This window comes from Sus scrofa, chromosome 1, assembly GCF_054392235.1.
Source record: "Sus scrofa isolate SSC_HxYL_T2T_F1_AM1 chromosome 1, Sscrofa_HxYL_maternal_Yorkshire_Landrace_v2.0, whole genome shotgun sequence".
Classification (NCBI taxonomy): Eukaryota; Metazoa; Chordata; class Mammalia; order Artiodactyla; family Suidae; genus Sus; species Sus scrofa.
This window is the reverse complement of record NC_139383.1, coordinates 116,732,131-116,757,911: the sequence shown is the minus strand read 5'-3', so window position 1 is coordinate 116,757,911 and position 25,781 is coordinate 116,732,131. Positions and strand designations below refer to the sequence as shown.

Genomic DNA, 25,781 nt, shown 5'->3' with positions numbered 1-25,781 from the left:
TACCACCAGTTTTATCTCTGTAGGCTTAGCTTAAATAGCAAGATAAGGAAGGCTTCTATAGGAAACGATGCCTTCTGGTTAATTAAGGACCTATTTAAAAATTTTGATTAGATAAGACATGTTTAATTACTTTCTTTTTGTTTTTAGGGCCACACTTGTGGCATATGGAAGTTCCCAGGCCAGGGGTCAAATTGCAGCTGCAGCTGCTGGCCTGTACCACAGCACAGCAACTCTGGATCTGAGCCTAGTCTGCAACCTACACCATAGCTCATGGCAATGCCAGATCCTTAACCCACTGAGTGAGGCCAGGGATTGAACCTGCATCCCCATGGGTACTAGTTGGGTTTGTTACCACTGAGCCACAACGGGAACTCCAGCATGTTTCACTTCTAAGCTACTAATTTGCAATTTCAAGAGAAACCTTATCCTTGGTAATTTGAATAGGCACTAGAGAGACTGATACCCCTTCTGCCCACAAGGGATAAGGTCAGTTTTATCAGTAGTGACCATCATCCTTTTCATCCATTTTATAAACAAATAACTAAGCCTTTTATTCTCCCAAATTTTAAAAATACTCACATATTACTCAACTGCTGAAATTTATTATCACCTAACTTATAAACATCACTTACTTAGTTACTTACTTACTTTATTTATTTATTTATTTTGCTATTTAAGGGCTGTACCCTTGGCTTATGGAGGTTACCAGGCTAGGGGTTGAATCAGAGCTGTAGCCTCAGGCCTTACTTTTTTTAAAAAAGTTTTTATTTTTTTCGCTTTTTAGGGCTGTACCAGTGGCATGTGGAAGTTCCCAGGCTAGGGGTCAAATCAGAGCTGCAGCTGCTGGCCTACACCACAGCCACAGCAACATCAGATCTTTAACCCACTCAGCGAGGCCAGGGATTGGACCCACATCGTCATGGATCTTAGTCAGGTTCATTAACTGCTGAGCCACGAAGAGAACTCCCAACATCCCTTACTTTAAAAATCCTCTAGTCTTGGAGTTCGTGTTGTGGCTCAGTGGTTAACGAATCCGACTAGGAACCATGAGGTTGCGGGTTCAATCCCTGGCCTTGCTCAGTGGGTTAAGGATCTGGCGATGCCCGTGAGCTGTGGTGTAGGTCTCAGACGTGGCTCGGATCTGATGTTGCTGCGGCTATACCGTAGGACAGCAGCTGTAGGTAGCTCTGATTCACCCCCTAGCCTGAGAACATCCATATGCAGTGAGTGTGGCCCTAAAAAGAAAAAATAATAATAACATAATTAATTTTAGGAGTTCCCACTGTAGCACAGCAGAATCAGTGGCATCTTGGGAGCTCTGGGATGCAGGTTCATTCCCTGGCCCAGCACTGTGGGTAAGGATCTGTCATTGCCATAGCTGTGGCTTAGGTCACAACCATGGCTGAGATCTGATCCCTGGCCTGGGAACTCCATATTCTTTGGGGTGGCCAAAAGGGGAAAAAAATTAATTTTAGTAATTGTGCCTGCCTTCATGCCTCTTTCTTTCACACTCTTTCCTTTCTGTCCTGTTGTGGCAGATACCCTTTGTTTGCCTACTGAGCAGGCAGTCTCTCTTAACTTCCTTGCTATTAGAATTCCAGTTTTGTTTAGGAATCACTTACCCAATCCTGCCAGAATATGAAACTTGATTAATAATTCTCAAAATATAGTACTCTGACCCCTAAGTATCTCTGAGACCTTTTTAGGGGTCCTGCCAGTTCAAAACTATTTTCATCATAACAATAAGACATTATTTGTCTTTTTCACTCTGTTGACATTTATGCTGGTGGTGTAAAAGCAATGGTAGTTAAAATGGCTGACATCCTGGTACGAATCAAATCAGTGGCACCAAATTGTACAAGTGGCCGTTATATTTATCACTGCCGTGCCCTTACAGTAAAAGGTAAAAATTTTTATAAAGTGAGTTTCACTTTAAAATATCTTTAATAAAGCAGTAGTAATTATTTTTTAAATCTTGACTGACAAATTGTAGTTATTCAGACTTGGAAATTTGGCCGACATTTTCTTGAAAATGAATGAAAACAAGCCTATTACTCCAAGGAAAACAATTGACCATTATTTGTTTTGTTTTTTTTTTTTTTTGTCTTTTGTCTTTTTGTTGTTGTTGTTGTTGTTGTTGCTATTTCTTGGGCCGCTCCTGCGGCATATGGAGGTTCCCAGGCTAGGGGTTGAATAGGAGCTGTAGCCACCGGCCTACACCAGAGCCACAGCAACTCGGGATCCGAGCCGCGTCTGCAACCTACACCACAGCTCACGGCAACGCCGGATCGTTAACCCAAACGCCGGATCGTTAACCCACTGAGCAAGGGCAGGGACCGAACCCGCAACCTCATGGTTCCTAGTCGGATTCGTTAACCACTGCGGCACGACGGGAACTCCCCATTATTTGTTATTAATGATAAATTTTGAGCTTTGAAGCTAACATAATTTTGAAAGATATGTATCTGCCCCCTCTATGAGTTTGACATGTTACCAGTGTTTAAAGACTTTTCTGATGAGTCCAGAAACAATATTAACAAATAAAATTTTTTGATATTAATGGAATATTTCAGTATTTGAAAGAGCTGTATAACTCTGTGAATCAGTATTTTACAAATGACTAATGCACAATGCTAAAAAAACAAACAAAAAACCTTAGTTCAGCAGTAAGAAACCTGCTTAGTATCCATGAGGACTCAGGTTCGATCCCCACCTTGCTCAGAGGATTAAGGATCACTTGTTGCCTTGAGCTGTGGTGTAAATTACAGATGTGGCTTGGATCTGGCATTTCTGTGACTGTGGCGTAGGCTGGCAGCTGCAGCTCCAATTGGACCCCTAGCTGGAAACCTCCATATGCCATGGATATGGCCCTAAAAAAGACAGTAAATAAAAAATAAAAAATTTAAAAAAAAATTATACATGTAGGAGTTCCCGTCGTGGCACAGTGTTTAAGGAACCCAACTAGGAGCCATGAGGTTTTGGGTTCAATCGCTGCCCTAACTCAGTGGGGTAAGGATCCGGTGTTGCCATGAGCTGTGGTGTAGGTTGCAGAACTGGCTCGGATCTGGTGTGGCTGTGGTGTAGGCTGGCGGCTACAGCTCCGATTAGACCCCTAGCCTGGGAACCTCCAGATGCTGCCAGCGCGGCCCTAGAAAAGTCAAAAAAAAAAAAAAAAATCATACATGTAAAGAAATATTGCAGAGAGTTCCCACTGTGGCACAGTGGAAACTAATCTGCCTCATATGCATGAGGATGCGGATTTGATCCCTGGCCTTGATCAGTGGTTTAAGGATCCAGTGTTGCCTTGAACTGTGTTGTAGATTGCAGACCTAGGTCGGATATGGCGTTGCTGTGTCTATGGCATAGGCCAACTGGACCCCTAGCCTGAGAACCTCCATATGCCGCAGGTATAGCACTAAAAAGACCAAAAAAAAAAAAAAAAAAAAGAAAAAGAAACATTCCAAGAACAAGCTAGACCAATAGATTGTAATCTAAGAGTATGAAAAGTTTCTGATTCCTTCCACATTGCCACTAACCTTTAAAAACTACCACTCGTTGAGTTTTGGTGTCATATCAAAGGAGAGTTTTCACAATATCAGAAAAGGACATATATATCTGTGTGAGAACAGTTTTCTTTATGTACTTCAGCCAAAACATTAAACCAGGCTTTGAAGAGATGTGCAAAATGTAAATCAATGTCACTCTTTTTAAAAAAATTATAGCTATTTTAATTTAAAATTTTGTTAATACATAATAGGTTTTTAAATGCTATTTTGAACAAATTAGTATGCATTAAAATTTTTATTTTAAAATTCTAGTATGGTGAATATAGATACATTCTATGTAAATAAAAGCTCTTTGGGATTCTCGTTTTTTCTATTAATCTTTTTATTTTGAGGTATTATGGAATATATCATAGTAGTTGTAGTAAATAATTCATTTGTAGTAAATAATTGTAAATAATTCATGTAATCTACAATATATCATTGTAGTTGTAGTAAATAATTCATGGAGCTCTCGTGTACCCTTTATCTAACTTTCCCCCATGGTAACACTTTGCAAAACTGTGTACATTATCATAACGGTGATCTTGACATTGATGCAGCCCACCTGTCTTGTTCATATTTTCCCCATTTTCCTTGTTCTTGTGTGTGTGTGTGTGCTTGTGTATTTAGTTCTATGCTTTGTTATCACATGTCTAGGTTAGGTAGTTACCCTTTCCTAACTACACCCACTGCCCTTCCTCCTCCCACTAACTCTCATACCTGGCTACTATTAGTCTGTTCTTTGTGTTTCTAATTTTGTCATGTCAAAATTGTTAGTTGCTTATAAATAAGTTAATTACTGCATACTAAATCCTTTCCGTTTTGATATTTAACACAGTAAATATCAGTGGATATAGCCTGCGTAAATAAGGGCTCTGTAAAGTTCTCAATTTTTTTCCCCCACACCCTTGGCATGTGGAAATTCCTGGGCCAGGGATTGAATCCACTCCACAGCAGTGAGACCTAGGCCTCTGCATTGACAAGACCCAATCCTAATATCCTGAGCCACAAGAGAACTCCGGGTTCCAATTTTTATGATTTTTGTCTTTTTAGGGCCACACCTGTGGCATATGGAGGTTCCCAGGCTAGGGGTTGAATCGGAGCTGTATCTTCGGCCTGTGCCACAGCCACAGCATCTCAGGATCTGAGCTGCGTTTTCAACCTACAGCTCACAGCAATGCCGCATCCTTAACCCACTAAACGAGGCCAGGGATTGAACCCTCATCCTCATGAATGCTAGTTGGGTTCACTGACCGCTGAGCCATGACGGGAACTCCATCTCAATTTTTAAATGTGTGAAGTTTTCCAAAAAGTTGAAGAATAGCTGTCTTAAAGCAGGGAGAATCATTCCTAATTTGCTTCCCAAGCTACTACAGAGCAAAATGTGGTTTGTGATGTCTAAATTACTTTTTGTTTTGTTTTGTTTTTTTAGGGCCTCACCCACAGCACATGGAAGTTCCCAGGCTGGGGGTTGAATTGGAGCTGCAGCTGCCACCCTACGCCACAGCCACGGCAATGCCAGATCTGAGCCATGTCTGTGACCTACATCACAGCTTGCAGCAGTACCAGATCCTTTAACCACTGAGCAAGGCCAGGATTGAACCTGCATCCTCATGGATACTAGTCAGGTTCTAACTTGCTGAGCCACAGCAGGAACTCCTCAGTTAAATTTCCCATAGGACTATCAATGCAAATGATGATTAGGTTCTTTAGTACATTTTGTCTATCTATGTTGGAGGATAAGTTGAGACATTTCTTCTGACATCTGTGATTCCAAGGGTTTCAGAGAAAGGCTTTAGCTTTCTGTTGTGTTTATTTTCTGTAAGGTGAAAGAGAATGGAATAGAGGAGACACATTCCAGCCCTGACTTTTTAGGAAATGAGTATGTGAAAGGAGGTAAGAAGTGTGTTCAGGAGAGGAGGTAGTTGCAACCAAGGAATGAATTTTTCTCAAGAGTCTTTATTCTTGAGAAACTAATTTAGTGCTTCTTTTGGAACAACGTAGGATTGGGAGGAGGGATCATCAACCTTCTGTGGGGAAAAAAAAATGTAGTCAGTTTCAGAGGTAGGTCATCCTTAGGTCCCTATCATTACTCATCAGCTATAAAATTAATAGCTTTGCTGAAGAAAATATGGTGAATTTCAAGCATGCAGGAAATTGTAGAGAGAGAAGACTTGGATGCTTCATTCAGCAAAACCTTTGCCATAATAATGGACACTGCCATGTGATTGGTGTTGTTCATTGACTTCATTTATGAGATTTTTTTTTCCCTTTGCTCATTTTCCAGCATAATTTATTCAGTTCCACACATTAGGAGTTTTAGACAGACTTGAGTACTAGGATCATTTGATCTGCTGTCTCTTCTTTACCAGAAGAGGCCTTTAGGATCTGAACCTAAGACTGTATAGGGATCATTACAGGAGAACTCTCTATGGCTAATCTGAAGTCTTCAAATTATATGTTCACTGCTCTTGCATGTTCTGATACATGCTGGAACAGCCTTCAGTGCTGACCTTGACCAGGTGCTGACTGGTAAAATTGAATGCTAAAGGAAGTCTTCTGTGAATAATAGAATATGTAGCATTTAAGAACTGTTTGATGTTTGGCAATGGTGCCAGCTACCACATCTTTCTTTTTCTCTTTTTCATCTTTGCCTTCTGTTACAAAATGTCTTGGAAATTAATCAGAGTTATAATTAAATTAGTCTAAAAAGCAGCCCAAGTGAAATCTGGAAGCTCAGCAAACCAGCAGGCCTTTTTTTTCTTCACTTCCCATCCCTCCTTCCCTTCTTCCCTCCTTTCCTTCATTTCTTTCTTGGAGAGACATTGGAGAAGTACTTACTGTTTGAAAGGTGACTGATTTCCTCCTTTACTAATAGTTAAATGTTTGGGATTTACTTGGAATATTCTGTTGCATTCTGACAAGAGCTTTGTGGAGAGGGAGAGTTCAGATTTCTGCCCTCCACCTTCAGTTACTCTGTGATTTCCTCCCACCAGCCTTTCACACTTTCACAATAAGGAATTGCTGATCTTTAAGAATAAACAAAAATAATCTTGAAATAGTATTATTATTTCGTCTTTTCCAGGGCTGCACCCGTGGGCATATGGAGGTTCCCAGTCTAGGGGTCGAATTGGAGCTGTAGCTGTCGGCCTACACCACAGCCACAGCAACATGGGATTCAAGCCTCGTCTGTGACCTACACCACAGCTCACGGCAACGCCAGATATTTAACCCACTGAGCGAGGCCAGGGATCGAACCTGCAACCTCATGGTTCCTAGTCGGATTCGTTAACCACTGAGCCACAACGGGAACTCCTTGAATTATTTTTTAAAAATACAGTAAACTTTTTTTTTTTTTTTTTTGGCCGCACCCATGGAATGTGGAAGTTCCTGGGGCAGGGATTGAATCTCTGCAACAGCAGCGACCCAAGCCATGACAGTGACAATGCCAGATCCTTAACCCAGAAGAGAACTCCCAGTAAACTTATATTGTCTTAAATCAACAGAAGGCAACTTAATTTGTTTGCCATCAACAGAACGTAATTCAAATAATTGAGGATTTTCCACCTGTGTTTTAATTGAGAGAAATGTAAATAACACAATAAACTGATAAATAGGAGTTCCTGTTGTGGCTCAGAGGTAACAAATCTGACTAATATCCATGAGGACCTGGGTTCAATCCCTGGCCTTAGTCAGCAGGTTAAGGATCTGGCGTTGCCGTGAGCTGTGGTGTAGGTTGCAGATGTGGCTCTGGTCCTGCATTGCTGTGTCTGTGGCATTGGGTGGCAGCTGCAGCTCCCATTCAGCCCCTAGCCTGGAAACTTCCATATGCCATGGGTGCAGCCATAAAAAGACAAAAAAATATATATATATATATACTGATAAATAGTATTTTTAAATTACTTTTTTTTTTTTAAATAATCCACTATAAAAACTTTGTGAATAGAATTCCTGTCATGGTTCACTGATTAATGAACCTGACTAGTATCCATGAGGATGTGGGGGTTTTTTGTTGTTGTTTGTTTGCCTTTTTTTTGTCTTTTTGCCTTTTCTAGGGCCACTCCCGTGGCATATGGAGGTTCCCGGGCTAGGAGTCTAATCGGCGCTGTAGCTGCTGGCCTACTCCACAGCCACAGCAACGCAAGATCCGAGCCGCATCTGTGACCTACACCACAGCTCACAGCAATGCTGGATACTTAACCCACTGAGCAAGGCCAGGGATCGAAGCTGCCACGTCATGGTTCCTAGTCAGATTTGTTAACCACTGTGCCACGACAGGAACTCCAAGGATGTGGGTTTGATCCCTGTCTCCGTTCAGTGGATTAAGGATCCAGCTCTTGCTTTGAGCTATGGTGTAGGTAGCAGATGTGGCTCGGATCCTGCGTTGCTGTGGTATAGGGGGCAACTGTAACTCCGACTTGACCCCTAGCCTGGGAACCTCCGTATGCCTCGGGTGCTGCCCTAAAAACACGAAAGATGAAAGACAAAACAAACAAACAAAAAAAACCACTTTGTGAGAAAATATTGTTTACTATAATACATCCACAGGGGGAGTACTTAGAGGTTTGTCTATCAATCAGGAACATGTGTTACTGCTGGTATTGCTGGTTCAAGTTACTATAAAATCTTGAAGGACCTTTGAATTTATTGAAGATAGAGAACATCTTAAGATAGTATTTAGTATATTTGATGACATTCTACTTTCTGCACCTTTTTTTCCAATATATCTGAACATTTATCTAATCATCATCCCCAGTAATCTTTTCATTCTTGAATAAAAGATATTTTCTTTAAGCTGCTGCAGTTATTAGTAGAACCACCTTCCTTTCTGCCTTTTGATTGTGAAGGTAAAGATATCAGAGTCATATTTGTGAAGGGGAGAGTCTGTCCCATATTTTTCTTTATTTTCTACCCCTAAAATTATGTTGCAGCCTTGAAATTTTTCCTCCATCAGTGCCTCTCAGGTGTTTGAGGCAGCTAAAGTCAGAGTATAATTACCTCTTGTGGGGAGATTAATGGTTCTGGCCTTTCTTTACGCTCTCCAGTCCTCATCTCTGTATCACCTGCCTCTCAGCACTCAGATCCCTAAGAGGTGCTATTAGACTAACATCTAAAGGTGGATTGAAAAGAAGTATCATTAAAAGATAAAGGACATGGGAGTTCCCGTCGTGGCTCAGTGGTTAACGAATCTGACTAGGAACCATGAGGTTGTGGGTTCGATCCCTGGCCTTGCTCAGTGGGCTAAGGATCTGGCGTAGCCATGAGCTGTGTGTAGATCTTAGAATCGGCTTGGATCTGGGGTTGCTGTGGCTGTGGCATAGGCCAGCAGCTACAGCTCGGATTAGACCCCTAGCCTGGGAACCTCCACATGCCGCAGGTGCTGCCCTAAAAAGGATAAAAAGACCAAAAAAAAAAAAAAAAAAAAAAAAAAAAGAGCTGTTGGGAAACTTCAGAGATTTCATCTTTAGGAGTTCCTGCCATGGCTCAGTGGTAACGAACCCAACTAGGATCCATGAGGACTCAGGTTCGATCCCTGGCCTTGCTCAGTGGGTTACGGATCTGGTGTTGTTGTGAGCTGTAGTGTATGTTGCAGACGAGGCTTGGATCCCGTGTTGCTGTGGGCCAGCAGTTACAGCTCCGATTCACCTCATAGCCTAGGAACTTCCATATGCCACGGGTACGTCCCTAAAAAGACAGAAAAACCTCAAAAAACAGAGATTCCATCTTTAAATTCTCTGTAAGTCTCCTTTCAGTTGTTTGTTTTATTGTTTACCTTCCCATTTCCATTAGCCCCAGGAGCCATGGTGGCACTTCTTGCTTAGCATTTCAGAATCTGAGAATTGGCCCAGCTTTTATTGTTGTCATAGTTGTTAAGGTATTTAACGACCTTAACATTTTATATTTTTATTCCTTATTTTCCCTGCTGGCACCAATCTCTTGACAGTCCCTGCTCTTATATCCCAGATATATGGGAAAGATGGCAAAATGAGTCCTTTTTAAATTTTTATCCTCTTCTAGAGAGTGATAAATGAAGTTATGTTTGTTGTGATGAATAGTTGAATTTGAAATCCCGCAAAGCCACCTAGGTTATTAGATGAGTATCACAGAGCTGCTTATTATGCACTATGGCTTAATGTAGATTATAGATGTGACCAAACAGTAATTAGCAGAGCTAGAGCTATAATTAAACATTATTGTGCTACTCTGTGATTTCTCCTTAGATTTCTGTTGCAAAGTAGAGGGAAACTGAATGGTAGTTCCAAATCCATAAGTGGATTTCGTTACTTCCCACCCCTAAAAAATCTCATGTGGAAGTTCCCTGGTGGCCTAGCAGTTAAGGTTCTGGTGTTGTTACTGCTGTGGCATGGGTTCACTCCCTGGCCTAGGAACCTCTGCATGCTGCGGGCATGGAAAAAACAAGTCTCATTTAATTAACTAAATAATTAAATAAAGTCATCCTCACACAGAGATCCTGAACCCTCCTTAGTAACTTAACTCTGATCAGTAAGGGTAGCTTGATGCATACACATATTAATCAGCTCCTCATCTGTATTCTGTTATTCTTAGTGATCAGATCAGCTAAATTTCTTCTTTTCAGATGTTCTACATCAAGGTTTAATTTTGACAGGCTGCTCGAATGCAACAGTGATGTTTTGTATTTACATCTTCGATGTTGGTTTTCTGAATCTGTCATTCATTATAGAATTGGGAGCTTGGCTTTGTCTAGAATGTTAGTAGCTTATCTTTTCCCTGGTCTCCCAGCAGCATTGAATAACCTAACAGGAAATGAAACCACTTCCAGAAAAGAGCTGTCCTTGATGGCAGAGAGTGTGTAGGTGACTCTGGGGGACTTCCCTCCTGTGCTTGGGATTGGTGCCTCAGTGATGACATAGGTTGGCAAGAGGACTTGCTCAAGCGAGGCAGTCAGAAAGTTCGCAGGAGTGGAGTTCCCGCTGTGGCTCAGTGGTTAACAAATCCGACTAGGAACCATGAGGTTTCAGGTTCGATCTCTGACCTTGCTCAGTGGGTTAAGGATCCGGTGTTGCCATGAGCTGTAGTGTAGGTTGCAGAACCATCTTGGATCTCAAGTTGCTGTGGCTGTGGCGTAGGACCGTAAGCTACAGCTCTGATTAGACCCCTAGCCTGGAAACCTCCTCATGCCGCGGGTGAGGCCCTAGAAAAGGCAAAAAGACAAAAAAAAAAAAAAAAAGAAAGAAAGAAAGTTCTCAGGAGTGACCTAGAAGGTTTGCACCAGTTTCTTTGCCCAAGAAAGAGGACTTTACAGGAATTTCTCATGCTTGTAGAAGAAAGGTATAGAAAAGAAAACAAATGCTAAGCAAAAGAAATGCACATACTGTGAAGTTGCTTTTGTCTCAGTTCTTCCCCAAGAGAAAGAACCAAGAAACAGGGGTGAGGTCAAGAGTAAAAATGATCTGTATACTCTTTCTCTAATTTCCCCTTTCTAATCACTCTCACAAGCAAAATCTCCAGGAAACTTTCTTTCCAAAAAAGAGTGAATGAACCACCTTCTTACAGCATCCTAAGAGGGCTTAATAATTAGAACCAGAGTCCATCACTACATAGGAGTAGTAGGAAACCCAGTTTATTTTTTCTGTGTTGTTTTCACCTTCAGACATGTGCTTAGAAATTTTAAAGGGTCCTTCAAGGATCTACCACATCCCAAGAAGTTTGCCAAATTAGACTATATATGTCTGATTTTCAAAAGTACAAAAGAACAAAACAAAACCAAAAAAAAAAATGCCTCCTAGTGTTTACCATGAGGCAGAAGATTCATCAGACTGGCTTCCACTTTCATTTCATCTTATGAAGAGTGGAGTTAGGGAAGTACAAGGTGGAGATGTGTAACAACACACAGATAAGGGTAATGTTTTGGCACCATTTCAGGAACCAGGATTAATCAGAATCAGTGTTTTAGCATTCTCTGGACTCTGACAGTGATAGTTTGCAAATAGCAGTGAATTGTAAGCCAGGAAGTCAGAGCTTGCTGCAGAGAATGGGTGCAATACCCAGATCTCAGCTTCCAGAGTAGTGTTTGAGGCCAGGAACTCGTGTATGTGTTTATGTATGAGTTAAGAGGAGAGAGATGGATGATAGTAGAGTGGTGGTCATACAGTAAACGATTTCAGAATCAGAGTTCTGTTGCAGAGCTGTCCAGCAGCTTGGATTATGGGTGCATGTGTGCCTCACTCTGAATGTGGGTCTGTTGAAGGAGTACATTCAATCTGGACAAAAAGTCTTTCGCAAGGGAAAGAGTGCCCCAATTCTTAACTCTCATTTTCTAGGTCTTCTGACTGGTATCATACTTAATTTTAAGGAAAGATCAGTCAGGGTGTGTATTGAGTGCCTTTGCATATACAAGACCATTTAGTTAGGATGTGGGCACTGTCGGCTCAGAGTTGGTACTTTGTCAACCTGATAAATGCTAGGATTTAAAGAATTAAGGCATTATTACTCTTTGTTACAACTTTTCTTCTAACTCTAGATGTGTTGCATTTTCCTTGGTCTCTAAGTAATTGCATTCTTGTGAGAGGTTCTAGTTTGGGAAATAGATTGCTGGTCCTTGTGCTTGACTAATCCTATGTATGTATACATAATCAACTTCATCTGCATATTGCTATGGATTGGTTCTGGATAGTAACAATCCCTCTGGTTTCTTACAGATAAATTTCACATTCCAAAATGCCATTCTCATTAACCAGTCACTGCTAAAATCTCTATGAGTTAGAAACTCCTGTCAGGTTGTTCCCAGCATTCCTATAACTTTGAAGTAGATGTCTTTCTACCTAAAGATGAATTAAAGCTCCAGTCTTCTTGAAGTGGCATTCCTAGAATCTGGATATTTCTCCTCCTCTCTATCCCAACCTGTATTCTTGAATTTGATCCCTGATTAAAATATTATTTGTTGGCATTCCCAGTGTGGCACAACGAAATCAGTGATGTCTCTGTAGCACCAGGATGCAGGTTCAGTTCCCAGCCCGGCACAGTGGATTAAAGGATCCACCATTGCCACAGCTGTGGCATAGGTCACAACTGCAGCTTGGATCTAATCCCTGGTCTGGGAACTCCAAATGCTGCTGGGCGGCCAAAAAAGGAAAAAAAAATTGCTGAATTTAGATTAGAGAAAAGCAAAGTAGTAGCAATAGAACAGGCCTCAGAAGCTGAGCCTTTTCTTTCTTATCAGTCTATATGCTTGGCTACTGTTGAAGTCTGGCCTTGATTCTCTTTCACTAGAGATTTTTAAATGAGACTGATTTTTTAATACACTTTTAGCCAAGCGAGTTTATGAGAATGATTGTTAATAAGAAATAGAGCTTCTTCTAGCCTAGGGTGCACTTATCTAAACCACTAGATTTGTAGTGGTATCACGTGCTAGAACTTGAAAGTAAGGACCAAAGTGTTATATTTAAAGCCCTCTGCACTCTGGCAGGAAAGGATGTGGGACTAAATTATGCTCAGAGAAGATATTTCCTCTAAATGTTCTCCTTGCAACTCAGCTACTACTTTCTCTTCCCCCACAGATGGAGTCCCCCGTCTCCACACCAGCAGTGCTGCCACTGCACCTTTTGGTGCCAGTGGTCAGTAATGACATCTCATCCCCCTGTGAGCAGATCATGGTTCGAACCCGATCAGTTGGGGTCAACACATGTGATGTGGCTCTGGCCACAGAACCTGAGTGCCTGGGCCCCTGTGAACCTGGGACAAGTGTCAACCTCGAGGGCATCGTGTGGCAGGAAACAGAAGATGGTAAGTACTATGCATGACTTTCCCATCCCTTCTCAACCTGCTTCTGTCAACAGGAGCTTACTGTTGTAAATAATACCGAGTATTTGTTAGGAGTCTCAAGTGACCATAGTTTGCTGGTGATCAGAGGATTATAGCAAAAGTTGCCCAGCTTCTAGAGATTGCCAGTGTAATTCAAACTGTGTCTATACTCTCCATTTCACTCTATCATTTTATATGGGGGACTTTGAGTATAAGTGAACTTTTGGGTTAGGCTTGAAGAAAAAATGTAATAAAGGGGCAACTGTAGGAGTCTAGGAAATGGAAAACAGCTGACTCTTAAATTGACTTTGCGTTGGCTCATTGCATATGCAACTCTTGGTTTTAACACCTGGAGGTGCAGCCATCTCCTTCCCACTGATTGCCTCATTGCCCAGCCACCCACGCCACTTTGTGCATCTGCCACTTATGCAGATTCTATAGGCCTAGGCAACAGGGAACTGTTTACATGCAGCCACTAAGTAGTTGGCTCACTATAGGGTGCTGCTGCCCAAGGCCATCCAGACTTCTTGTGTGTTCCATTTGCCCCTGAGAACAGAATCTCTTCTGCTTTGGAAGTTCATAAATATGAAAAAATAGGAGTGAAGAATGCAGAGAGACCTAACCAGCTATTTCAGATCCCTTGGTTACTTTTACCATCTGTGGCAATCTGATTTCAGTGTACATTGTTTTTATAAAGGATCCAAGTCCTTATCAAAGAATATGTGGTTAGTGAGGCTGGGCCTCAGAGTCCCATCAGGTCTCCATCGGCAACCAGATTTTTCAAAAGTGTCTCTACTCTGAGGAGTTTAGAGGCCCAGAGGAGCATAACTAATTATCACTGATTATCATAAACTATATTGTCAGTCTGCCCATGGAAATTGAGGCATTTCACCCTAGTCATTCTAATAAAAGTGTGTTTCTCTAAATAGGTTGTCATGATTCAGTATTTAAAGTTTTCCATGCTGTTGGAGTTCCTGTAGTGGCGCAGTGGTTAACAAATCTGACTAGGAACCATGAGGTTGCGGGTTTGGTCCCTGCCGTTGCTCAGTGGGTTAACGATCCGCGTTGTGCGTTGCCGTGAGCTGTGATGTAGGTTGCAGACGTGGCTCAAATCCCGTGTTGCTGTGGCTCTGGCGTAGGCCAGTGGCTACATCTCCGATTCGGCTTCTAGCCTGGGAACTTCCATATGCTGCGGGAGCGGCTCAAGAAATAGCAAAAAGACAAAAATAAATAAATAAATAAAGTTTTCCATGCTGTAGGCCTTTTGTGATACAGGTTAAGAATTCTGTGTTCTTGGCTTTCTCGTCATTAGCAATGAAGTAGTTTCAGCTTTCAGAATAACATTGCTGATGAGGTTTTATTGTGTGCCTGAGACCATAATGCAAAAAGAAAAAGGAGGGAGTTCCCGTCGTGGCTCAGTGGTTAACGAATCTGACTAGGAACCATAAGGTTGTGGGTTCGGTCCCTGGCCTTGTTCAGTGGGTTGGGGATCCGGTGTTGCCCTGAGCTGTGGTGTAGGTTGCAGACGCAGCTCGGATCTGGTGTTGCTCTGGCATAGGCTGGCGGCTACAGCTCCGATTGGACCCCTAGCCTGAGAACCTCTGTGTACTGCAGGAGTGGCCCTAGAAAAGACAAAAAAAAAAAAAAAAAAAAAAGGAAATTTTACTGTGTTAGAAACTGATGCAGAGATCATGGAGAGAGAGGTTGACCTAGAGACTGACTCTGTATGTGCATACAGTATGCAACCTAGAAATCACAAGTGGCTATCTCTGATATTAAAAATGTCATCTGCCTGTGGCCAAACGTCTGAATAGCTGGAGTCTGCTGGAATGACAAACACATCCAGGCTACAGCTCTGTGTCATCAAGCAAACTTTGTGGCCTGTTGTGTCAATATATTGAAAATAGAAAACATCAATTTTCTGCCAATTTACTGTATTCTACCCATCTTTATGATAGCGACTTTGTCCAATAGCAGTATGCTTTTCATGTATATGAACTTGATAAAAATTGTGAGAGTTAGTCTAATCCTTTCACTGTCCCGAGAACAATGGTTACCTTTTTATCTGAGGATTTCTTTCCTCCTTCCCTGCCAGGGGGATGTAGGCATAGCTTTTTGTCGTTGATGTTTTTTATTATTTTCTCTGAAAGACTCGTTGTCACTGGCAGCCTATTACTATGTTCCGCATCACACACTTTTAATGCTCTCTGTACTTTATTTCACAGCACTTACCATAATTTACAATCTTATATAGAATTGTATTTTTCTTTTTTTTTTTAGAATTGTATTTTTCTATTAATGTCTATTGTTTCCACTGTTCTGAAAGTTCTATGAGGAGTTCTCTTGTGGCTCAGCAGGTTAAGGATCATGTCACTGCAGTGGCTTGGGTTGCTGCTGTGGTATGGGTTTCAAATTCTGGGCGGGGAACTTCCACATGCCACAGGTATGGCCAAAAAAGCAAAAAAAAAAAAAAAAAAAAAAAAAGTTCTGTGAGCTCAGAGACTGTTTTGCTCAACATTATATACCCAATGCTTAATACCTGGCACCTGTAATGGGCCCTCACAAATATTTATTTGAATGGGTGAGTGCTTATACCTATGTCATTGACATACTGTAATGTCAAGTACTTTCCAAAATTCTGTACCTTCTCTGAAACTCAGAATAAATATTACTTTCACCAAGTTTAAGATTACTCCAATTTATTTAAACCTGTAAGATGTTAGTCCTCCTATTTTTAATACTGTATTTTCTCCCACTTATATTGTGTTTCAGGGCTTAGTACCTCTCTTCTTACTTTTTCTTTAATTCCAAGGGAAAGAGAACTGTTCTTCAGTTTATACTCTGCTTTCTGGCCATCCTGGAGGGCCTTCACCTAAACTGTCTGTTGACTAAGATCTAGATTGGGATCTGTGTTGGTTCACATTCCTTTTCATCTTTCGATAACAGAGATTTCCTGCAAAGATCATTCTCTGCAGATCCAAAAGATCTAGTGTACTGAGTCAGTTCTCAATTTAATAAGAACTATATACAGATAACTTTTTCTAAAAAAATTCTTCCATCCTTCTAAATTTTTTGTCTGCTACCAACTCTTTATTCTGTCTCTCTGCCTGGTAAGCTACTATCTTCAAGTGGAAAAAGCCTTACAACTTAGAGAGAAGCTATGAATCCTTGCCCCCTGAGGGGAACAGAGGATCCTGAGATCTCTGTGGAACTGAGCCACCTTGCTGAGAACAGGTGTATAGGGGTCATGGACTTAATTCTTCCTGATTTCTTTGCTTACCTGTTCTGCAATGTTGGTTCTTTCCTATCTCTCACTGTAAATCTTGCATTGGAGGCACTTTGAAAGTCCTGCAGATCTCATCTCTTTTTAGGCTGTTCACAGTTTAGCTAGCCTTGCAAAGATCCTCCTTAACTAGGTTCAACTTTAGGACTATTAAGAGGATCCAGGTATATAACCTAGAGTGTCTTCCTTGGCATTTTTTGAGACATTTTCTTAGCATTTATGCAGAAGTCTGATTCCTCCTGATTCCACTTTGTCCCACATCACTTCAGATCAAAGTAACAGGTCTCAAGTCTATTTCTGGTACATAAGTCTTATGTTATTTAATGAAGGGTCCTAGAAGCAATGTATAAGAAACCTTAAGGCAGACCAAATACTTTTTGCTGAGGCAAAATTGCTTACTGGCTTCTATGGTATTTTAAAGAATGGCAGAAGTGACTTATTAGAGAAGAATTCCAGGAAGTGCTACACACTCTCCTTTTGAGACTGCAGAACTAAGTTGAAGGCCATCACTAGTGATGTGTGTGTTGTAGAATTTGTGGTATAGTGGAAAGAGCCCTGGAATGAAAAATCTGGAGACCTCTTTATCTCTCTCTCTCTCTCACTATCGTTGTAACCTTGGGCAAGTTCCTTAACTTCTTTGAACCTTAGTTACTTCATCTATTACGTATAGTTGTATTAGATGACTAATAAGGACCTGTCCAGCTTAAAGATATTAGAAGCTGTGGCTTAAACCTTGGTACCAGCATGGATCCAATACTAGTTGACTATGGCATCTTGAAAATGAATGGTCTGGAGTTCCCGTCATGGCTCAGTGGTTAATGAATCCGACTAGGAACCATGAGGTTGAGGGTTCAATCCCTGGCCTCGCTTAGTGGGTTAAGGATCTGGTGCTGCCATGAGCTATGGTATAGGTTGTAGACTCTGCTTGGATCCCGAGTTGCTCTGGCTGAGGTATAGGCAGTCAGCTACAGCTTCTATTAGACTCCTAGCCTGGGAACGTCCATATGCTGCAGGTGCGGCCCTAGAAAAAGACAAAAAGACGAAAGAAAAAAAAAAGGAATGGTCTCATATCCCAATCATGGGAATGAAGACTGAAAAATATTAATATCATTGATGAAATTATACACTTATTTTATAGAACAGAAAAATTATACTTACATTGCAGTCTCAAATTCAGGAAATCACCTCACATTTTTCAACTCTTGATTCTAGATTGACAGGTGAAACAATTCACAAAACTAAGCTAGTTTTGATGAAAGTTTATGCTAGCTGACATAAGTTGAGCTCACAAGACTGCCTAGCAGTCCCTTCATCTCCCTATTATTTTCACATTCCCCAGTACTTAATTCATTCTCTCTGTGCTCTTAAATAACCAAGATCAAAGCCAGCCACCTAAATGATCCAATTTCCCTTCTCTTTATTTAAGTGTATTTTTTCTTATTCTACTATTTCCTTTTTCTCTTATTATTCTGCAGATTCTTTGAGACTTTATATCATGAATTTTGTCTACTTTTTTTTTTCCTTTTTTTTCTTTTTAGAGCCACACTCACGGCATATGGAGGTTCCTAGACTAGAGGTTGAATCGGAGCTGTAGCTGCTGGCCTATACCACAGCCACAGCAACACAGGATCTAAGCCGCATCTGTGACCTGCACCACAGCTCACGGCAATGCTGGATCCTTAACCCACTGAGCAAGGCCAGGGATCGAACCTACAACCCCTGGTTCCTAGTCGGATTTGTTAACCACTGAGCCACGACAGGAACTACTCTGCTATTTCTTCATTTTTGGAACTTCCCTCTCTTGCCCTTGTAATATTACACTTCTCCAGATTTCCATGTGTCCCTTTTTATTGGTTATTCTCTTTATTTTGTGTCAGTCCTTCTTCCTCCTTGTATTCATTAGGTCACAAACTCCTGATGGTTTTTAGGATGCTGAAATATTGGTCATTTCTGTCCTGTTGTCCTCTAGGTGGGACCTATAGCAGCTGGTGTTGCCATGAGCTGTGGTGTAGGTCACAGACGTGGCTGGGATCCCCAGTTGCTATTGCTGTGGCATAGGCATAGCCTGAGAACTTACACATGCCATTGGTGCAGCCCTAAAAAGCAAAAAAAAAAAAAAAAAAAAAAAAAGAGAATTGGATTTTTCTGCTAGAAATAGAAGATGAAATAAATTAATGTAAGAAAATTCAGAAGGTAAGCAGTCTAAGGCTGGTATGGTTTCACAATATAATCAATGTTTGAGGCTACTTAAATTTACTTTTTTTTTTTAAGTCTTTTAAGTTTAGATTTACAGAGTGGTTTCAAAGATAGCATGTATACCCTTTACCTAGATTCCCCCATAAAGTTACTTATTTACTGCAAAATTGCTAATGTAGCTTTAGCTATCACATGTACTCTCTAGGCTTAAAAACAAGGAAGACTAAAACAGCATCTGCCTTCCACCTGATCTGTATACCTATTTTTCTTTTCTTCTTTTGGCTGTACCCACTACATGCAGAACTTCCTGACATGCAGAAGTTCCTGGGCCAGGGATCAGACCTGCACCACAGCAGCAACCTGAGCCACTGCAGTGACAATGCTGGATCCTTAACCCACTGAGCCACAGGGAACTCCTGATTTGTTTACCTTTGATAAGCTTTTGGAGAAGTTTACAAACCCCTGGTATTATGTATTACATCTAATACATTAAAAACCCCATTAGACCACTTTAAGTTTTTTTTCCCTTTCAGTCATCTTATAAAGAATTCAAGAGAAGAGTTCCCATCGTGGCTCAGTGGTTAGCGAATCCGACTAGGAACCATGAGGTTTCGGGTTCTATCTCTGGCCTTGCTCAGTGGGTTAAGGATCTGGTGTTGCCGTGATCTATGGTGTAGGTTTCAGACACAGCTTGGATCCCGCGTTGCTGTGGCTCTGGCATAGACCGGCAGCTACAGCTCCAATTAGATCCCTAGCCTGGGAACCTCCATATGCCATGGGAGCGGCCCTGGAAAAGGCAAAAAGCCAAAAAAAAAAAAAAAAGAAAAAAAAATATATGTATAAGAATTCAAGAGACTATTATATTTACATAGACACTTAACATTTCCTTGCTTTTCCTCCTTTCTTGATGTTCTGAGTCACCTGTTTCTTTTCTGCTTGAAATCTCTCTTTAATTTTGTGTGTGTGTGTGTGTGTGTGTGTGACCATGCACACAACATGCAGGAGTTCCTGGGCCAGGGATTGAACCCACTACAGCAGTGATGGTGCCAAGTCCTTAACCCATGAAGTCACCAGGGAACTCCCTGAGAATGTATTTATTTCACTTTTATTCCCAAAAGATCTTGGGGGGGTGGATATAGAAATATAGGTTTATATTTCTTTCGGCACTTTAAAAATATTTCATTTTGTTTTACCTTTCATGGTTTCTGAGAATACGCAATCACTTGAATTGTTGTTCCCCTGTAAATAATATGTCATTTTCCCCTGGTTGCTTTCAAAGCTTTTGTGTCATTTTCAGCATTTAGATTATAAAGGGTGATATGTGCCATTACTTCTTCAGATTTTTTTTTCTTGCACCACCCTCTTTCTCTTTTCCTTCTAGAACTATGATGGCACGAATATACATTAGTCCTTATTTCCACCTAGGATTCCTATGTGTCTTTTCTCCTTTGTGACTATAAAATAGTTGAGGCAAGCAACTGCTTTTCATATATAATTTTATATCCTCTAGAACTAGTGTGGTCTTTACACAAAAAGTAAAATAATCAGAAAATATTTTATTAATAAAATTGACTGTGCCTTGTACTCATGTGTTTCAAGCATGTAGGTAAAAATTTGGTAATTTTTTGGTAGCCTCTCTTGGGTTCATTTGCTATGACTTGATTGAAAATAATGAGGGATTTTGTAAGGTACTATTTTTTTTTTAGTGGCCACACTTGTGGCATATGAACGTTCCAGAGATTGAATCTGAGCCGCAGATGTGCAGCTGCAGCAATGCCAGATCCCTTAACCCACTGGTGAGACCAGGGATTGAACCTGCACCTCCACAGCGACCCAAACTACTTGAGTTGGATTTTTAACCCACTGCACCACAGTGGGAACTCCTTTTCTTTTTTTTAAGCAATGGCTTCCATCATCAATTTTTTGAAGTTACAAAAGTCAGAACCTTCAGTTTAGTGGGGCTTTTTTGTTTTGTTTTGTTTTGGTCTCTTTTGGGCCACACCCATGCAATATGGAGGTTCCCAGGCTAGGGGTCAAGTCAGAGTTGTAGCTGCTGGCCTACATCATAGCTGCAGCAACACCAGATCCTAGCTGCATCTTCAAGCTACAGCATAGCTCACGGCAATGCCGGATTCTTAACCCACTGAGTGAGGCTGGGGATCAAACCTGCATCCTCATGGATACTGGTCAGGTTCGTTAACAACTGAGCCACAACGGGAACTCCTAGATATTTTCAAAGGAAATGTTTTGAAGTTATACTCTGAGGAACTTGAGCATGGAGGAACCTCAGAGGCATTCATTAGGAGTGAGGGGTATTGAGTGGGCAGGATCCAGCTCCCACCTCTGCTTATCCAGCTAGATGCAACCCTGAGCAGTTCTAGTTTTAGGTGATTGATTGATTGATTTTTTAGGGCTGCACCAATGGCACATGGAGATTCCCAGACTAGGGATCTAATCGGAGCTGTATCTGCCAGGCTCTGCCACAGCCACAGCAACGCAGGATCCGAGCCATGTCTGTAGCCTACACCACAGCTCACGGCAACACCAGATCCTTAACCCACTGAACAAGGTCAGGGATCGAACCTGCATCCTCATGGATGCTAGTCAGATTCGTTTGTTGCTGAGCCACGACGGGAACTCCTTAGGTGATTAATATGTTGTTGTTTTTAGCTAAAGTTAGCTCTTTTTCTTCTCCTCCTTCTTCTCCTTCTTTTTTCTTTTTAGGCCTGCCCCCACAGCATGTGGAAGTTCCCAGGCTAGGAATCGAATTGGAGCTGCAGTTGCTGACCTATGCCACAGCCAGAGCAATGCCAGATCTGAGCCTCATCTACAACCTACACAACTCACAGCAACGATGGCCAGATCCTTAATCCACTGAGGGAGGCCAGGGATCAAACCCTTATCCTCACGGATACTAGTTGGGTTTGTTACCGCTGAGCCACAAGGAGAACTCCTGAAGTAAGCTCTTTTATTTATATTTAGTGGACCCACAGTATCTCTAGCATTTAATATGACAACCAAATTGTAAGCATCCAAATAATTACTTGTACCCTAATACCTCATAATGCTATGATTATTTTTATTGGATAATTTATGTTGTACTTCATAAAATTATATTTGCGGAGAATTCTGCTTTTTAAAAAAAGTTTTGGTAATAATATATCTAGGTTCACCCTCCCACTCAGTATAGAAATCCCTCTTATAACATCTCTGAAATTAGTCTGGTGGCCTTTACAAGAATATCAGAAAGACAGAAATTGTAGTGTGGTAAAACCACATTTTTGAAACTGAAGTGATTACAACTCCCTTTTATGCCAGAGGGAATGAAAAGCTCCATGATAAGCTTGGTCTCTCTTCCAAAGCTGAAATCTAGCTTAATGATTTAGTAGGGAGGAGAAAGTTTTCAGTTTTTGCACTAGGTAAAGGTTTTGTCATATATACTCAAACAAACATGGAAAGGTTATGTGTTCCCATCTCCACATCAGGGTATACATTTTTATTCCAACAACTAAGAGTGTCTGAAATTGTTTGAGAAGAATTGTTTCAAGGAACAATAGTGCCCTAAAGGCATAGTAGTACAGAACAAATAATCTCTGAACTAGAGTCAGGAGGGTTGAATTCCAGAAGAGATTATACATTTAGCTAGCAGTATGATCTTGGATAACTCTCTGAACTCCTAGCCTTAGATTTCGAGTTTTTGAGGGTTTGGGCTGGATCTACCCTGTCCAGTAGAACTTTTTTGGTGGAAATAGGCTCTCCAAAATGATAGTCTAGTGGCAAATGATATTGAGCACCTGAAATGTGTAGCATGTGGAACTGAGGAACTATGTTTTAAATTTTATTAAATTTAAATATTCATATATATATTTGAATAGGGGCTGGATGATCTTTAAATTACATATACTCTAAAAGTATATGTATGCTCTGAGATGGAAGGAAAAGTAATCTATGAGAGGATGGCTAGGATGGGTAAATAACTGACATCTCCACAGACCCAGGTGACTTCTGTGTACTTTGGCCCCTGTACCTAGGAGAACATTTGGCCCCACTTCAAACTCTGTGGTTGAGTCCTGTACTTTGGTCTGTGGGCTGCATTTTTCTCATTATCAAAGTAATAGGCAGTGGTTTGGCTTAGCAGGAAGTTAGTTTGCCTGTGGTAGCACCGCTGAGAACCTGTCTCAGCGGTTCTTCGTTTCATCTGATTGTAGATCCCAGCTGTGGGTCTTTGCCCTTCTCACTAAAAGGAAGAGGCTGTCAATTAATCTTTCATAGAAACGGTAACCTTGATAGTTACCCTCAGTTTATTCTGTGTGATTCTGATGTAGGGAAAGTATGTGTTTGAACTATGAAATATCTTTATTTTATTTTCGAAATATCTAATTTTAGATATTTGTAGTGAAAAATTAAGATGGTTCTCAGCTGCTGATTTTTCTTTTTCTTGATATAATTAACATCCTTTCACCTTCAGTCTTCCCTCAGGCAGCACTTACCTGGAGAGAGATGGTGCACAGTGACCAAGGTTTCTCCGCTGCTTAACCAATACTAGCCCCACTAGCGGCAACAGCTCTACCAACAGCACAGTCATAAAGAGCCTAACAGCCATTGTCTGGCACCACAAATCTTCATAGCAACAGACCACCACATGGCAACAGCAACCACACAAAGGAAACATGAGGGAAATCAATACTTACTTTCTCCCAACCCCTCCTCTACCCAAAACAGCCAACACATTCTTCCCACCTAGCAGTTACTCCCAGGGGTTGCTTTAGGACAGTTACACAGTTTTGTGTACCCTTGTGGATTATGTTATCTGTTACTGTCACATATTTAAATCCTGAGGCCCTAAGGAAAAATTTCAGACTTTTGAGTTTCATTTTGCAAATTGCAAAATAAACTAATCTCCAAGGGAGAGAGATACTCTTTTGTGCACTCTCACCTACTTCCTCCCTCCCTGCCAGCAAAGGACAGTCAGGCAGTAAACTGGGCCAGCCTGCAGGCTTGCCAAATAGGTAAGGGTTGTTTTACATTAGATTCCTTTGATATTTCAGTAACAAAACCCTCTCAAATGAGTTCAAAGACAGATCTATATTATTACTAATGCCATCCTTTACCAAATAATTTAGTTCCTGATGCTTTTTGTGAACCCCAGTAGGTGATACCTGGTCAATAAATACAATTCTGGTATAAACTGGGGCTAATCATTAGCTCCAGCTGATTTAGTTTTGGCATATGATTCTATGAGGAAAAGACCCCATCTGAGAGTCTTCATGTTTTCTTACTCTGTGGATAAAAGTCATTTAACTGGTCTGGGCCTTAGTTTGCTCACTTGTCAAATGAGAAGCTTAGACTGCATATCTCTGTGGTCCTTCCAGCTCTGATATTTACAATTCTGTGACCATTTGTGTGGGACAGAAGAGGGAATTGTCTTTGTCAATCATTGGTTGTGGCAAGATTGGCCAGAAGATGTTGCACCCTCCCTTTTCAGTGCTTATACTGCTAAAAATAGGTCCTGGCCCTGCCCTGATTGATAATGCTGTTATAACAATGATGAGCAGAAGCTGTTAACAAACTTGGCAGCTAGCCTTTTCTCCCATGGCAGTAGTTTCAGACAGGTTCGGGCAGAGCTTTGCTCGCAGGTCTCTGCTGCTGCCTCTTAATGATAGTGAGTTGCTTCCCCCCCCCCCCCCCCCCGCCTTTCCTCTCTCTCTTCTCTCTCCTCTCTTACTCACACGCACGCACACCCTCTCTGCCTCTGACTACCCTGTGAAACGAGAGGCTGTTTCTCTACCTCTTCTGCTACTTCATTATCCCATTTCCCTTAGGCTTTACAGAACAAAGAAATCATAGGGCATCAACTTTATAATTTCGGCAGCTGGAGATAATTTCCCCAGGATAGGGTGGGTAGGTAGCTGATTCCCCCTGGCATGAGGCAACACTGCTAAATGGCCATGTGTTTTGTCTGCCAAGCTTAGGCTTTGTTAGGCCCATTTAGGCTTTTCTGTATTTGAGTTAAATTATAGTGGCAAACCAGGCCCATGTACTTTTAGAGGGTTAGGGGTTAGGAAAAAATGGAAAGTGTGTCATTTATAGGCCTTGCTATATGCTAATTGCATAAGGAATTTTTGTTTAATCCACTGTCCCTGGGCTTACTCCTGCCAGATCCTTTTTTTCCCTTAGTTGCTTGCCTTCATGGCCTTCTCCATAGCAACAAGCTCTATGACAAAAAGGCTCTGGTGAGAAATTGAGTAGTTTCCCTCCCACAAGTCGTTCTCTATTTTCTCTTTAGGATATCTTAAAAAAAAAAAGCCTGAAAGACTGCTATCAAATAATTTTCCACCCCCTTTGAACTCATAATGAAATGAAACTTTTAACCCTGAGCTAATTCAGTGAACAACCTGCTTTCTCCTTATGACTCTGATTATCCTCATCTTTTGAAAACCTTACCATATCATTCAGTACACTTGAAATACTGTGCCTCTTCCCATATACCAAGGTCCCTTCTGCTTTTTAGCTTTTACCCTGCTCCTTATTGTTATATTTAAAAATCTCCCAGATTCAAGTATCATGTGGAGAAAGAATGGGTAAAGAGGAGTTCCTGCTGTGGCTCAGTGGGTTAAGAATCTGACTTCAGTGGCCTGGGATGCTGCAGAGGCACAGGTTCAATCCTGGGCCCAGTGCAGTGGGTTAAAGGATACAGTATATGTTACAACTGTGATTCAGATTCAGTTTCTGGCCTGGGAACTTTTGAATGCCATCAGTGCAGCCATTTAAAAAAAAAAAAAGAAAAGGTGAAGACAGTGGAATCTTTCCCCCATGTGCTGTTGCTTTAGATAGTGGAGTGGTCTGCTACCCTGGTGGTTGGACAGACTGTCTAAAATATAGACCTAATCTGCATTTCAGTTGATCCTGGCACTGATCGATAGGAGTCACAAATGCAAAGCTTTTGTTTTTATGTTAGTAGGTCTTATTCAACA

The 25,781-nt window shown here is 41.2% G+C and overlaps 1 protein-coding gene across 4 annotated transcripts in view; it reads left to right on the top strand.

Moving 5' to 3' along the window:
• The window catches only part of ZNF609 (zinc finger protein 609), a 242,975-nt gene that overhangs the window by 155,301 nt on the left and 61,893 nt on the right, over positions 1–25,781 (top strand). For all 4 annotated transcript variants that reach the window (XM_084967309.1, XM_003121465.5, XM_084967317.1 and 1 more), the window contains one exon: positions 13,085–13,310. In XM_084967309.1, coding sequence (XP_084823435.1) covers positions 13,085–13,310 — 226 coding nt within the window. The remainder of the gene's footprint in view (positions 1–13,084; positions 13,311–25,781) is intronic.